The sequence below is a fragment of the Oreochromis niloticus genome, linkage group LG15, assembly GCF_001858045.2.
Source record: "Oreochromis niloticus isolate F11D_XX linkage group LG15, O_niloticus_UMD_NMBU, whole genome shotgun sequence".
Classification (NCBI taxonomy): domain Eukaryota; kingdom Metazoa; phylum Chordata; class Actinopteri; order Cichliformes; family Cichlidae; genus Oreochromis; species Oreochromis niloticus.
In genome coordinates this window covers 8,894,515-8,910,472 of record NC_031980.2, presented here as the reverse complement: position 1 = coordinate 8,910,472, position 15,958 = coordinate 8,894,515, and the positions used below count along the sequence as shown (strand labels likewise).

Sequence of the window (15,958 nt, the reverse complement as noted above, 5' to 3'; positions counted from 1 at the left end):
ACTTTAATACAGTATTTATTCTTTGAAACATCCAAAGAATGAGTGACGACTCTGACGAGTGACGTGAAGCTGAACACGGCACAACATGGTGCGATATATATTTGGAAAACAGCTAGAGGGCAGACCGGGTGAGTGAAGTTTGTACCCCAAACTACTGATGAGCACAGGAGCTGTGAAAACACCATAATGAATATTTTTGTTTAAAAACAATGTAAGTGTAAAAAACATCAAACAACAAGGTGCTTTATTTATATATATTTTTGCCGTTTACAAGATTGAACATAAATCTATTTTCCAAAATATAATGCTACATATTTTATTTTAAAAAATGAAAAGGCAGCCCCCTTCAGGAAGTCCTACCGGGATTAAAGAGAAACCTTGTTTAAATAGGTTTCTTAAGCCGGGAAACTGCAAACATATCTTGCATAGACAGTTTATCCTTTTTTTTTCTCTAATCATAGGATCTGTCTTAATATTCATATAGAAACTTATCCCCATGGATATTTCTCTTAAGAAAACAAACCCTTTATTGGTTGTTCCAGTCCTGTCCTTCACTTATTGTTGCAGAAATAAAATCTCTATTACCACATAGTCATTATAAGTATATCCCAGACTCCATCCTTACCCTGGAACCAGATGGCCAACCCATAGCTTCCCCTGGAGAAGAGTAACAGAGTCATTATGTTTTGTTCTCTGAAGGCCCATCTATTTTGATCCATAAACACCGAGCTTAGCTCAAAGCTGCACTGCATGCTGTTCCCATATTTGACCTCACAAAAATTCCATGAATAATGCGTGGATGGAAAATCATATGTCATCCGTCCTGGGGATATTCTGTGAAAGGGAGGTGTCAACAATCCATCTTCGTTGACTGCTTCAGTTGATGTGAAGTCTAACCTTAACATACTGTTGCATCCCAGCAATGCTCAGCACATGTACATAAAAATACAATTATAAAATGGCGAGAGGGTATATTTCCTGAATTTGAGACCTCACGGAATGCCAACCATCATTCACAAGTTCAAGGATGATGCGTAAACACTTTTCAAAACACTTTTCAATGCTTTCTCAGCGATGGATTTTCACAATGTCTTTCATTTGCTTGGTGAATGAAGTGTGCAGGGCCTGTGCTGAGCTCTCCAGCCTGCTGGCGATGTCCGCGGCAGCACGAAGCATGTCTTCAAAGGCCAAGGACTCCTCTCTGATTCTGCTCCGCAGGACCAACAGTCCAGGTGGCCGGCCGAGTGAGTGATGACAAGGAGAAAGCACCGGACACAAGAAGAAACAACAGCAGAGGGTAATAAAAAGAAAATGTGAGGACACGATAATATAATGGGGGGGATCACGTGTTCAAGAAACTACCACTTATATGCCACGGGGTCTCTTTGTGATACTTTTTGTTGCCTATCTTTGTTCTTCTCCTGCCCTTGTTATTGTCTCATTGAGTTCATCTTTGCCTTGTTACCATAGTTCCCTGGTGTGTATTTAGTCCTCAATCTTTTTCATTTCAGCACATTTTTCCCTGTGTCACCTGCTGATTATCCAGAGATTTATTTCTTCTAATTGCGAGGTGTTTAGGTACTTCCAAAAAAACAAGATTAAAGTTCCCTTTTTTTAACCACCTTTTAGTCTCTTTGCCTTTTATATCAGAAATTGGTTTTTACACAGTGTGTCAGCTTCAGATAGCTAAAATAAGTCTCAGTTTGGTAACCAATTATTATTTTATTATTAATGATTAATCTAGTTTAATCTATTTTTTTTTTTGGTAGTGTTTTAATTTATGATTCTGGAATAGTTGAATAATGGTTATCAGATTTTTCCAAAGCTTGTGTTTTCCAATTAAAAAGTCCAAATCCCAAACAGTGCCATCATTGCCAGACCTGGCCCACATCTGGTTGACATACACTCTGCCATGACATCAGTCAGTCAGAAGTGCCAGCTTGATGCCGGATCCGGGCCAGACCTGTTTTCTGTGAGCCCGGACCACACAAACCAAACCATGATCGGGCCAGATATGGCATGCTATCACACAGACAGTGCCATCTACACCAGGCCTGGCCCATATCTGGATGACATACCACTTACCATGCCAGAAGTCAACTTCAGCAGTGCCGGCCTGACACCAGATCTGGCCCAGACCTGTCTGCTATGTGGGCTGGTGATAGATTTAATTCAACCTATATCTTCTCTTTTTTACGTCGCCTTTCCCCACAGTATCTTCAATATATGTGCTACGACAGTTAATTAATCTTCGCTACAGAAACAAACAGCAGTTTTTTTCTTTTTCTTTTTAGCTGTCGTCTTTACATTTCAGCTGTTAACTTTATGACGTTTGGCACAAACACATTTGATTTACTGCACTCACTTGTGGATCCCAGAGAAGGAGTCCGGCACGTCTCCCTCCAGCTGCTTTTTTAGATCCTCTTCTGCTTTTTCTACCACCTCGTGGCAGCTCTTCTGGTCCTCTTGAATGCCAATGACATTTTCCTTGATCACATCTTCATAGCGCTGATCTCCCAGCTCATCCCCTACAAATTGCACTAAGTTCTCCATCACTGCCTTGTTCCCATGCTGTATGGCCTGCAGGTAGGCCAGCTCCTCTCTCTGGGCCTTCAGTCTTCGAGCTGAAGCAGTGTTGGTGCTGAAGTGGACCGAGCACCTGTCCGACTGGGGCTCGTGGTGGAGCTCAGGTGTAGGTGATGGTGAGGATGCTGCCATTGTGGTCCAGTCGTGGCTGTTTTTTACCTTCGCAGGCTCATCACCAACAGCCTGCAATGTGTTATTGGTGGCCATTATCACAGAGTAGATGTCAAAGCCTGAACCCCAGTCCCCATCTCCACTTTGGCACTGTGCTAGGGTTGCCATGGATACCAAAGCCAAGATGACGTTTGTCCAACAATATCGCATGGTAACCTGAAAAGAGGTAGAAGTGAGTGACTGCGAACTTGGCCAACTGGTGAAGATAATAAAACTGAGTGAGATAAATATGAAGGTGGGCTGGGTTACTTCACTTACATACTTAATTAGTAAAAAAGCTGGGATACTCTTCATGTTGTAAATTAGAATTCATAAAACACAATGCATGCATGTAATTTGTATAAATGGCACAAACACCATGTATTCAGTGCTGAAGCTGAGCTTATTTACATCTTATTTACATTTAAGATATTTTTATGGTCTCATGTTTGGCAGAAACATTTCTAAATATGCAGCTGTGATAAGCAAAAATGAGTTCTTAAGCAACACTCTGCAGGAATCTGGAAGCTGAAGACTTCATTTTAAACGTGCAGCGCCTGCTCTGTTGTATTTTTAATTTCACAGTGTGCCAGATGTTTTCATTGTGTGAAAGACCGCACTAATTTGGTCAATCAACCGTTGTGAACAGGCAGCCACACTGCATACGTGGACTAGTATAACTGGAGGCTGTTTTTTTTTTCTTTCTTTTTAAAATAAATAAATAAACAGCGCTGTTTGGTATTTTTTCTAAATGTAAATTTGGTCTCATTTGTTGTTGCTGTTAAACGTGCCTGGGCTGTCTCAGATGCAACGCCTCTGCCCCACAATGTTGTACACTCTGTACCTTGACACGTCGGCAGCTAACAGCTAACTCGGTTAAGCTACAGGTCAACAGCTCAGGTTCGCTGCGTTCTCACCCTCGTCTGAAGTGAGAATGTTTTGTTTCATTTTGTTAGTGGATAAAAAAGATCATGTAAAATGATGTCTTCCTTTGCGAGAGGGCCAAAAAAGGACATCCAGGTGATGCTGAAAAATTATCTCCAGCAGATAACGAGTTTAACAAGTTGGAACTGTTTTTCTAACTTAGAGTTACAGCGAGAAAAGCCAGGTGGTTATTCAACATCGAAATGTTTGCTGGGTCTTGCCATGTGCACTCATGTCCCCCGATTACTGATGCTGATCAAGCTGGATAATCCCTTTTATCTGTAGCCCAGAGGATGATTTCCAAACAGAATTTTGCTTTCAGACCCCAGAAACAGTTTGAACAGTTTTCCACGTTACCTCAGTCCTTAAACAAGCATATAGTTTGTGGATCTTGGCCATGTATGAGTGTGCTTTGCATGGCATAGTTTTGACTTGAATATGTGGATGCAGTGATGACGATGGTTTGGGGAAGTGTTCCCAAGCTTGTGCAGTGATTTCTACTCCAGCAGTGTCTCCAGCTATTGGTTTACAGCCTCGTCTCTTACACACAGAGATTAGCTGTAGATGATCCCACCATTTCTGATACTGATCATCTATTTGCCCACACGATTTTTCACAGAATGGGAAAAGCCATCCTCATCTTTCCTTCTGGAAGACTCAGCTTCTTTGGATGCTCCTTTAACTGTACATCCATTTTTTTGGGCAAAGGCGTGTGTGGCCTCGTTCATCGTGTTGTTATGTGTGGCCGACATTTGTTGTGATTCTTTCTGTCACACTCAGTCTGAAACTAGATGCATCCTCTCAGATGTTCAAGTTTTTAATTTTAATGCTCAGATTGCACAACAATTTTTTTATTGTTTGTTTACTTTTTGTAACGAATAAATAAATAATAAATACTTTTAGTCCCTCAAATGTTTTTTGATTATTTCAGCTTTGCCTGTGCCTTTAAAGGGAAAACGTTCAATTCAAATGTGATTGGTTAAACCAAACAAACCCTTTCCATGCTCTGTAAATGCTGTAAAAAGTATAAATAGGGGAACATTTTATGTGGCTTGGGTTGTGGTTATTTACTACAGCATGCTTTACATTCTGTGGTTGAGCCATGGCTCAGCAGATCCATGAGTTGTGCCACGCTAGGGTTGTAAGAGCTGACAATAGTACCCTTGCAGCAGGGTGTGTGTGGTTTCTGGTAACCAGCGGTTGTCTTGGGATCTTTCATGACATCTATTCACCTTGTAAACACAACAGTGAGGGATTGTTATCCCAAGCTCAACACATGAGAGGCTCTTCCTTCCCATGTGTTGCAGTTCTCAATGAAACAGCTGCATTGTCACTTTATCATGTCGACGATTTCCATTTTAAGCTTCTGTCTTCTCCATCTGGAAATATATATATGGTTGTTTTTTCAAACTGAGTCTGGTCTGAGGTTGAAGCATTGCAGACCTTTTTCTGCTGTCAGAGCACATTTGGTTTACTTTCACAGCAGCCTTGAAAGTATTTTAGCTCCCAACAGCTGAACTAGAAATCAGAGTTGCTTGACTTTCACCTATTACTCTGTCTTGTTGAGAAATACAAATGTCCACTCCTGCCAGCTGCACACTGTAAACACTGTCTCCTTTTTTTTTCTTTTTTTTAAAAGATGAGCTGTTGCAGGGCAAAAGCCCATCAAACGACCAACTGTTGTCTCCTTCTGTTTGTGATTAGTTTAAATGGTGACCTCACACACTGCTTGCTGTGGCTGCTGTAAGACAAGTAGCCAACAGAAACCTTGAGGCACAGACACAGTCCAGGAGCCTGACGTCATTATGTTAGAGTAAGAAGAATGCTTTCTTTTGACTGACATGCACATTGTAACAGAATTTTGATCAATAAAAATCTCATACTGTATGAATGGGGTTTATTATTTTGACTATTTGAGTCCTTGCAGACAGCTGTGCGATAATGTAGATATCCTCCAGTGTTGTCCTCAAACTAATTGGTTGTATATTAGAAAAAGCCCTATATAAGTCTACAATTTGTGTTTAACTTCTTAGTAAGCTGACTCACTCCAGCAGATTAGATTAACAAGTCAGAGAAACTAGTAGGTGAGTTCAATGTGAAACCTGTGATAAGCGGAGAGCAGACATTTAATGCCCTGCAAGTGTGGAGATGCAGCATATCCAAAACTTTTTATCACCGTGAACTTCCACTGCACTCGTTTGGATGTTAATAAATCCAAACCTTATGGCCAGGAGTGACAACTTTCAGCCTAATGACATAATACAGCCAAATGGAAACGCAATTAATCTTGAAAAATGTTATTGTCTCTGTGTTCAGCTCCCGCCGCAGCAGTCGCGGGTGCGACTCAAAGGACGTTTAGTGGCATTATTTCATTCTATTAAAAACGCCGCTGACCAGAGGCACATGTGCTCCTGTCTACATCACAGAGTGGCGGCAGCAGTTGCCTTTGTCTTTGGAAAATGTCTGAACAGTTTCCACGCTGGCGTCTTATGGTTTTGAAACAGGGTTTGTGTTTGACTCTCCGTGGCCCATAGTGACCTTTTTTTGGCTTCAGAGGAAGGATCTGTTTTTATAGGCTGACTTTTCTTTTGGCTTAAAATAGAAGAAGCTTGTCTGCAGAGGGAAAGCAGCCATAAGCTCACACACCAGCATTAGGACACTTTAGCCGTTTGTTCTATGCATTAAGCAGAGTTTTTGTTATGCTGTTCTGCTGATTTAAGAATAATTTTAATTCAGTAAACTCTTTCAGTTACCCTCATAATCAACTGGTCATCACTCTTTTCTGAAGTGCATGTCAGCATCTTTAAACTGTCTTTTAATGGAATAAAATGTAGCAAATCTACATGAAATAGAAGGAAAAAAGGACAGATTATTGAAATCTTAATTACTGGAATCAAAGTGAAAATGATGTCACTTGCAGAAATGCATTTCCAATCAAATCTCTAAATGTGGCCATGCTCTTTCCCATGTCTGTGGGTTAAGTGAACCTGAGTGTTTGTGGTGTCTTGTTGCCCCCCCACCCCTCTTCTTAAAGCCTGAACAGGTGGGCTTCACAAATGTCACAACACACAGACTTGCTACAGTGTTAGTGGGACAAGGAGTCGTAACAGTGAGGTAGCAGAGCAGAGACCGTAGTGTTAAAGCCTGGAAGTTAGAAACGTCCTTGTTAGCATAGTGATAAAAAGTGGAGACATTTTTGCATGCACACAACTACGCAATATATGAACACTATAATGTGACCTTTTTATATGCATATGCTTTTTTCTGACAGTGAAAAAAAACAAACAAAAAACACCATCCCTTTAAATTTCTGTTCAACTCAAAAGCAGCCGTCCACACCAACAGCAGCTCTTTCACACAAAACTTTATACAAGTGCCATAAAAATGAACAAAAGGCTGTGAAATTCAAATTTATCTACTTCTACCAGGGGGAGTACACAGTGAGAAAGCAGCCACTTTCCCATTAATACTGTACACTAAACTCAGACTCTCATAAATCCAATCACCAAACTTACCTGCGTCCGGGAATTTTTTCGGATAGAGAAACGCTAGATTCTGCCACTTCCACTCTTTCAGTCACGCAAATCAACTCAAAAGCTCCAGGACTACAATTTCCAAGTGGAGCGCGTAAATACTCGCTCTGCTCCCCTTCTTCATGTCAGTGGAAAAAAATGCAGACACACGCACACACAATTAGGGTTTGGCTGGAGAGTGTGGTCGTCTGTGTGCCCCTGCCTGCTGTTGGGAGGGGTTGGTAGGGGAAGGGAAGAGTGGTAGGGGGGCTGCGGGGTATGTTTTCAAAAAAGGCCAAAACTGAATGATTTCTTTCTTCGCAGTGGAAAGAGGGGCTGGCAGAAGGAGAGGAAGTGAAAGGAGTGTGATCTACTTCACATCTGGGGGCTCTGCATGAGGGTTCCTCGGTGTGGGGGAAATGTTTTTTACGACCATGCTAGATGCACATTTCTTATTTATTAAAGTACAAAGTACACACTATACTTTTAATATGTAATAAAGCCAGGTCTTGCACTGCTGTGACGTTATTGTAGTTTACAATGCAAAAGAAGCAGCATCGAAGGATAGAGGGTTGAAAACACAGAGACAAGTTTATTGTATTTTTAGGGGAAAACAATTAAAATCAAAATATAATAAATCATTACTTTAAAATTATATCTTCAGCATAGAAGCAGTGCCTCAAGGAGTCCCTAGCATCAAATAACGGAGCAAAAAAACATGTATTTTAATTAATTGTGAAAGAAATATACTGGCTTTTAAATGAAACATATGCATTCAAAAGGCAAATATTTAACTCATATTGCAAGCTTTCTGCTTTATAAACGACAAACAAATGGATTCCAGACAGACATGAATATTTTATGGTTATGCAGCTCATTAGTTCAAAGAAAGTCTATGATTATTTTAATTAGAACAGTGTGGGTACAAGACTGAAGCACATGGTGGTTTGGATGTTTTAGATGGGAATGATCTGTCCCCGAAGAAGCAAAATTAAATGTATCCAAACAAAGGTAATGAAACCTTTAATTGAATAAAACCGTAGTTGTATTGTCACTGTTATTTAAATTAAATGTAAAAACTTCTTTGTACCAAAGGTAAAAGTGACAAGCTACTAAAGAAATCAGTTTTTATGACCTCATGAAAGGGTATTCAATAAACAGGACTATTAGGATTTGCATATTTAGTTTTTGTGTTGTTAAAAGTGAGAGGTAGTGTTAATCATGGGTGTTTAACATCAGTTGCAACAGCTGTAACACAATCTAAAGTCTCCAGCTATCTATAATGCAATTAAAAAAGTGATAACAGAGAGGTGCAAAGGGTTGGTACAGCTGCCGAGCACCTAAATCAGCTAAATGTGAATCTGATATGTCATAAAATTATAAACAGAGTCATCGTCTTTCAAGGCCCTGTTTGAAAATTTTGAATAAAGTGATGTTTCATAAAGTCAGCTTTTTCCCTTTTTTGTGCTCTTGCTACATCACAGACAATACTAACGCTTACACTGGACACTGAAATGTGTCTTTAAATGAGCTGGAGCGAAGATGGACGTTCATTTTTAGACACTCATGGACATTTGGTGAGACTGTCCCCTGGTTTAAATAAGGGAAATTATTTAAACCAAGGGATGCATACAGCTAATTAGTATGTAGGTTGAGAGAGTTGCATAAATAAAAGTCTTCTTGTGATTGTAAAGTTACAGTCGTCTGCTGGGTTTGTTATTGTCATGACTGGGGCCGCAGTCGTATGAAGGTGAGAAAGGAGGATCCAATAGCAGACAGTGGCGAAGGTGCAAGTGGGTTTTATTTACAGTGCACAAAACCAAGGTGTGGAGCAGAACCGAACATAAACCTAAACTGGGAAAATTAATACAAAAAGGAGGACACGGAGCGAGGAGCACAGAGAGACATGGAGAAACACGGGATAATGCGGAGTACACAGAGATTCACAGAGAAACACAGACGACGCGACGAGGAGCACAAGCAGAGACGCAGTATAAATACACACATCAGGTAATCAGGAAATAGCACACAGGAGGGGAAACAGCTGGAACTAATGGACATAACGAGACACAAACCTACAAAGTAAAACAGGAAACACACAGACTGCTTTACACAACCAACTGGGGACACGAACAGAACACAGAGGAGAGACACAGGTAGGGATGATAGAACACAACTCAAACCCTAAGAACAAATACAAAACAGCAGAAACTGGAAAATAATAACAATAAACTCAAAACGCTGGGTCATAGACCCAGGATCATGACAGTTATAAGGTTACTGCAATAATGAAATGGATACTCACTCCCGGCTTGTCACTCACGGATGCTTGTAAAGGGTCGCTATAAAATACACTGGCTAAGGATAAATTGCAGGGTTAATATTGTCAGTGGATGTATCAAACGCATCGCTACTACTTGGTTAAGTTCCTTAACCAAGTAGTTTTTAATGCCCAGATCTAGTGAGTGAGTGAACAAGTGGAAAACAGAAAGCTGCTAAAGTAAGGTCACAAACAGAGTCCCCCGCTCTACAAATTTGTGTTACAATCAACAGACAACTCCTGAACCTCCAAATGCAGACTTTATTACTCTTTAAAAGACGATCCCTTGGCATCCAGTACTGCCTTGATGCTCTTTCGTGTGACGATGTTGGTTCCTGGGAAATTTTTAATAGTTAGTCACTTTTTGTAGTTTAAGGGAATTTATGTCTGGTAAAAACTACTGTAAAAAATCTATTATATAGTGAATGAATAGGCCAATCAACAGATATCGAAGCCAAATACATAAACAATTGGATTCTGGTCATAGTACTTGACTTCTTTCACGTGTCAAAGGATAAGCATCAAAACACTGAACCTCCAGCCTCCCCACCTCCCCCGTACCTTTCAACAGCTTCTGGACTGCTGGTGTTAGTTCAGTCAGCTCATCTTACTCTTGCTCCCTCGGGGCTGCTGATCCTGTGTTCCTGCTGCTGATGAACTTTCCATCATCTGCGGACCTTGTTTGAGGAGTTTCATAGCTGCACAGTACAGCTGGAAAACCTGACATAGTTTCTGGTCACTCTCACAAAAAGAGTCATAAAAGATTTTTACTTCTTAAAGTAACACAAGTTGAAAATGATACAGTTAATGATCAAACCATTTGTGTCAGGTTGTTGATGCTGGCAATGCTGACAGAGTGCATTTTCACACCAGGTATCAATGATTATGTGCTCTCGCCCTACTTTTACTGAACTTCTTGTGTCTTAAATGCAGGTTAGTAGGCAAGAAAAGAAAAAAAGAAAAGAAAAATCTTTCTGGAATGATTAAAAAGTGAATAAGCGCAGGTGGATTCGCTGACAGAAATATCAATCTTGGAAGTACGACTAAATCTGTGACAGCCGCTGATGGCGACCAATAATCCCAATCAGTTATGGTTTCTGTGATTCATGATAACTGCTGCAGCACAAATTTTGACTCGAGGGCTGAATTTAAAAGGGCAAGAAAGAGATCTTTGATTTTTATCTACATCTAAATTCCAAACATGATGTAACTACATTGACAGCTCCCTGATCTTAACATCTTAACTCACCTCCAGGAGAAGATAAACACATTTTTAGTCATAGATAATCAGATATTTACTCCTGGTTTGTGTCATGTCACAGTTTCAACACAGTTTTGATGAAAGGACGTAATTATGTTTGACCTTTTTAATAGCATAAACACACATAAATTGCTATCATCACCCCTCCACCTCCCTGCTTGACAGTTAGTATGATGTGATTGTGCTGATATGCTGTGTTTAATTGTCACCAAGCATGGGGCTGTGCATATATGTTGTCATGTTTATTTGGGTTTTGGGGTTTTTTTTTGTTTGTTTGTTTGTTTTAGAAAGAAGAGGGTTTCACCTGGCAACCTTTTTGAAAAAGCCATATTTCTTCCATCTTTTCTAACTGCACTGTCATAAACAATAACATTTATCATGCTAACTGAAGCCTGGAGAGTCTGAGATGTAGCTCCTGGGTTTTTTGCAGTTTCTCTGCAGAGTCTGACCTTGGGATGCATTTGCTGGCATGTCCATTCATGGGAAGATTCACAACCATCCTGAACATTTTCTCGGCTAAAATATTCCACAGTGTAATATTTCAGGTCTTGTTGTTCATTTGAAATTTTAATTTATTATTTTAATTATCTCCTGATATCTAAAAACTTGTATTTCAAGGTTTTTCAAAACAAAACCCTAACCTTCTTCACATCTCTTCCTCAGCATTTTTGGTGAATCAGTATTTGGGCAAAAGAAGAAATTAAACATTTGGCTTTAGGTGCTTAAATTACATCTGTAGTGTCACACAGTACTGTGCTTTTCAGAGATCCCAGCTGTTTATTCTGAACCCATGTCCAAATACTTATTTGGCTGAATCAACCCAAGCATTTTAAACAAACCAAAATCATATGTAATGCTGCAGAAGTATTCAAAAATCACGACTTCATATAGCTGTACACTCATCACCAAAATGTGTAATCTACAATCTTTCATAAAAATTCTTGTTTTTACTATTTTATCCACCTAGTCCTTACAACACTTTAAAGAACCTTGAAGAGGTTTGGAAAAACAACAGCACACGTGTTAGCCCTGATACTGCACAAATGCAGATGGTCTTTGTTAAACGTAAAAGCCTTTAGCCATGTTTAAACATGCATGCAGCATGTCAGGGATGATCTGTATTTTCCACAAAGGTCAGGCAGGAAACATATGGAAGGTGTTCTTCTTCTTAAATGTAAACTATGTCTAAATCCTTGACACCTCCAATGAATGTTACATGGTGTGGCAGTGAGGTGAAGCAGCTTCCATTACACGGGAAAATGTTTTAGAGATAGCTTTTTTAAATTTGTATAGCAGGCAGAAAATCCAGTCATCTATAACTGGGATTTTTAGGGGAGAAAGTACAATTTTAAACACTGTCTTTTAATATTCTTCCTTTTTCTCTGTAAGCAGATACTCGATAACATGGGCTGTAATATTATTCCCATTAACAAAAACAAATAGGTCTTTTTTAAATCACTCTTCATTCTCCTTTTGCTTTTCTCCCTCCAGTTTAACCCACGCTCATCTTAAGCTCATCTAATAAGAATTTAATTTCAAGTGAAAGTACAACGTGAATCCACTGGAGTGTTTGCAAAACACATAGTAGATTAGACTCTGACCGTGAATACATCGACCAAGAAACTGTTTCAGCATTTCCTAATTGACCAGCACCCCGTGTGCCCCGAGGGCTGTTGTTGACCAAGGCCAAGGACTCGGCGCTCTCTGCAGCCACTTATCCACAGCAGTTTGCAACCAATGAGTGCCACTGTGTGCTGGTGCTGATAAACTCTGCTAATCCACTCTGGGACCCAGATGCAGTTCAAGCTTTTCTTAGTGCTCAGACCCAGCATGCTCTGCCACTTTGTCCATGTTTCCTTTTACAGCGCAGATTGGAAGCTTTGGAAGTACCAGGCGGGGATTTGTGATAATGTTCGCTTTTTCGTTTTATGAATGCTGTTTTCTGTAACAGTTGCAGTTTTTGAGGTCCCTGACACAACACTTACCTTAAATAACAGCAATGAAGGCTCATTAGTGAGTGATGTTGACATATGCTTGCACATACTGGCGTGTCATGCAATATCTGTGTGCCTCCATAAAAGGCAATATATATATATATATATACTGTTTCTTATTAACTCCAAACTGAAGGAGAAAGGGGGAACTGGATTTATCCATTTACTGAATGTACATGTACATGTTGTTGGCCTTTATCTACTACAGCTCGTAGACTTTATGAAGGCATTCAGAAGCCTGCCTCCTTGCAGGCATTGAACAAAGATCCCTATTAGAGTGCGACACGTTTCTTTTTTAAATGAGATTATTTTCACCGAGTTCCGCTCGCTGTCCTTCAATTAATCTGACACAGGCAACACCTGGATATTTTAAAACAACAACCTAAAATGAGCTTTTTGCAGTTCACACAGGCTCTCAGTTTATGCAGAGTAACACGTGTTGGAAATGGTGACATCCCTGAGTTTCACCATCACTGAGTAGCTTGACTGTTGGATAAAACCATCAGTCAGTAGGTTTATTGCCCATATTTGGGAATAAGGTTGGAAAATGAGAATTTTAATTAAGGAAATGCCAGATCGTGTTTGTTGCAATTCATATATTATGCATTATATTTGACCTGTTCTCTGATTACACTATACACACTTATAGTTTTCAAAGGATATCCAGGACACAGACATTGCATTACAGAAACATTTCAGCTGTGACTGACAAAGTCCCTAATGCCACAGGGTCACAGGTTGAGGATATCCAAAGTGCCATCATAGCTTCTTAAAGCTGCACCTCATTTTACAAAAATGGAAATCTACACCCTCAGCCGTGTTTAAGTGGATACTAAGAGGGTGTAAGGTGCAGTGGCGTGCACTGAAAAGACATTTGACTATGCACAAGCTGTCTTTGCTACGTTATGTGTTTCACAACAGATGCCACCCTTGAAAAAGAAAACCCAGGCCTTCATCCAGACCTCATTATAAAAGTCAACCAGCAGGAAATGAGGCAGCCTAAGGATATTGTGAATCCTGATCAATCAGGCTGACAGTGATTTGGACCAATGGAAATGGAAGTGTCTGCACATGTCAGAGGCAGTGTGCTTAACATCCCATTTTCTCTTAGCTTATAGTTAATGTAATTAAATGTCCCCAGATAAATATATGACAAATGGTTAGAAGGAAAGCCAAAATGTAATAAGACAAACATAATTAGCCAGTTTGTATGCTTCCTGGAGACTGAGAGGACACAATGGATGACTGCATAATGGAAATCACTGGCTGATGCCATCCTCTTACAGCTATGCTGCCATTTACAGGAAAGCCTGTGAAACAAAATTACATGGAAATTAAATGACACTAAAAATAGTATATTAAAGTAAGGTATAACAAATACATACATTTATACAAATATTGTTTTTGTATTGAATCTGTTTTACATTACTGTTATTACCATTTTTATTATTACTATTAGGTAAAGTTCACATTTGCACAAACAAACATGTGAAACATTCATTCTGGACAACTTTGCACAACTTTTTTCTAACATGCTGTTGACTGTTTAACTGCAGTATCTTTAAGAGCTTGGGCATCTTCCACAGTGTAGCTCACGATAATTAAATTCAAGGGAGATAATGCACTGTTGACTCCTTGCTCTCGCAATATTCCTGTGGTTCGTTTTATTGATTTGTGTGGCTTAGGCGAGACGTGTTGTTCCAGCAGAGGGGTGTACACTGCTGGAGAGAAACCAGAAGACACTTTGATCACCTCCACGAGACTGGGAGGTGTTAAATAAACGGGGTGTCAGATGTTACTGCTAACAAATTTTAAAGCAACTTGTTTTTTATGTCACTGAATCCTTAAGTCCTTAAGCTTGCTGATCTACCTCAGGATCAACAGAAGGGAAGGTGTTCACTGAGTCTTTTTTTCTCACATTTTTGTTTAGTCCAGCATTATTTAAAAGTCTGACCCATTTAAAAAATATATCCATGAATTTGAGATTAGCTCATTAGATTTGAAAAAATAACTTTTACAAGGAAAGAGACTTCCTGCCCAACTTACAATCTGCTTTTAGAGAAAAATAAATGACCTTTGAAACAAAACACATTATATCTACATTGTGAATAATTTCTTGCTAAGACTATGCAGGCCCACAGCTCTGCACCTGCACATTTGTTGCATATTCATTTTCTTTCTGCCACTACTGCCGGAAGCAAGATGCGTGCATGAACCAACGAAAATTACAAATATTGCAGCACTCTAACAGTATAATGCAATGCAATAAAAAAATGTGCACCATGCAATATGACCTAAAAACAATATATTATATGATAATTGCCAAACCCATACCGGGGTGTCATATGGCAGTGTACTCCTACTGCCTGTCCCAAGCCCAGTTAAGAAGATGCTAACTGAGGGTGACCAGGAGGTACATGATTAAAAAATGAGTATATCAGAGGGACAACTCAGGTTGAAGGGTTTGAAGATAAAGTTAGTGAGGAAAGGATTGGATGACTGGGACATGTGCAGGAGAATGAGTGGTTATATTGGACAAATGATGAGTATGACATGAGGACAAGAGGAAGACCACAGTGTAGTGGACAAAGTGAAGAATGAAGGGTTGGTGTGACAGGGGAAGATGCTGGGGATAGGTGAGACAGAGGCAGATGATCCACTGTAGTGACCCCTAAAGGGACTAGCTTAGTAACAGCATGTGTTTGATTTTACTTAGGCTACATTCACACTGCAGGCAAAAGCGCATCAAATCAGACTTTTTTGACCCTATTCGACCCATATCTGATCATGGTATGACAGTTTCAACAGCACAAATCTGATATTTTCAAATCCGACCTAGGTCACTTTTGTATGTGGTACTGAATCCGATCCATCTCTGATGTTTTAGAAAGCGACTGCTGTTTGAATGGTCATGTCGCATTAAATCCATCTTTTACGTCACTGACACAAGACAGACGCCAATTATCAGCGCCGGAGAAGACAAACGAGAAAGCATGGCGGCAGAAACTGGAGACGGAGCGAGTCAATGGACAGAAACTGAGGATCTGGACTTGATTAGCATATGGGGAGAAATTGATAGACTGCTGCAACAACACCTACTAGCTCTGTAGCCACCATATTTACTTCAGTAAACAGAGCACGTTGTGTGTGACGTCTTCTTTTGTGCATGTGGGCCGCTTTGAGGGCCGTGAACAACCAGTGAACAACCAGA

The 15,958-nt window shown here is 39.9% G+C and overlaps 1 protein-coding gene and 1 long non-coding RNA gene across 3 annotated transcripts; one reads left to right on the top strand and one right to left on the bottom strand.

The window, feature by feature from the left end:
- Positions 1-48: 48 nt before the first annotated feature.
- On the bottom strand, positions 49-10,773 carry si:ch211-142k18.1 (uncharacterized). 2 transcript variants are annotated; one of them, XM_005460291.4, is made up of 3 exons: positions 10,054-10,773; positions 2,366-2,913; positions 49-1,207 (listed from the first exon to the last, which is right to left on the bottom strand). In XM_005460291.4, exons 2-3 carry the CDS (start codon positions 2,905-2,907, stop codon positions 1,069-1,071), a joined length of 681 nt encoding a protein of 226 aa, XP_005460348.1. In that variant the 5' UTR covers positions 2,908-2,913; positions 10,054-10,773; the 3' UTR covers positions 49-1,068. The 2 variants fall into 2 exon arrangements, with proteins under 2 accessions (XP_005460348.1, XP_005460347.1); XM_005460290.4 differs by lacking the exon at positions 10,054-10,773 and adding an exon at positions 7,176-7,459.
- On the top strand, positions 9,293-12,427 carry LOC109194738 (uncharacterized). The gene is made up of 2 exons (XR_002056496.1): positions 9,293-9,328; positions 12,245-12,427. It is a non-coding gene; the product is annotated as an uncharacterized LOC109194738 (long non-coding RNA).
- Positions 12,428-15,958: the final 3,531 nt, after the last annotated feature.

What these genes read in the sequence shown, in the direction of transcription:
- si:ch211-142k18.1 (XM_005460291.4), bottom strand. Translation starts at nt 2,907, where the DNA reads ATGCGATATTGTTGGACAAACGTCATCTTGGCTTTGGTATCCATGGCA. An exon ending in TCCTTCTCTGGGATCCACAA is followed by an intron (nt 1,208 to 2,365) that starts GTGAGTGCAGTA and finishes CCTGCGGAGCAG; the next exon opens with AATCAGAGAGGAGTCCTTGG.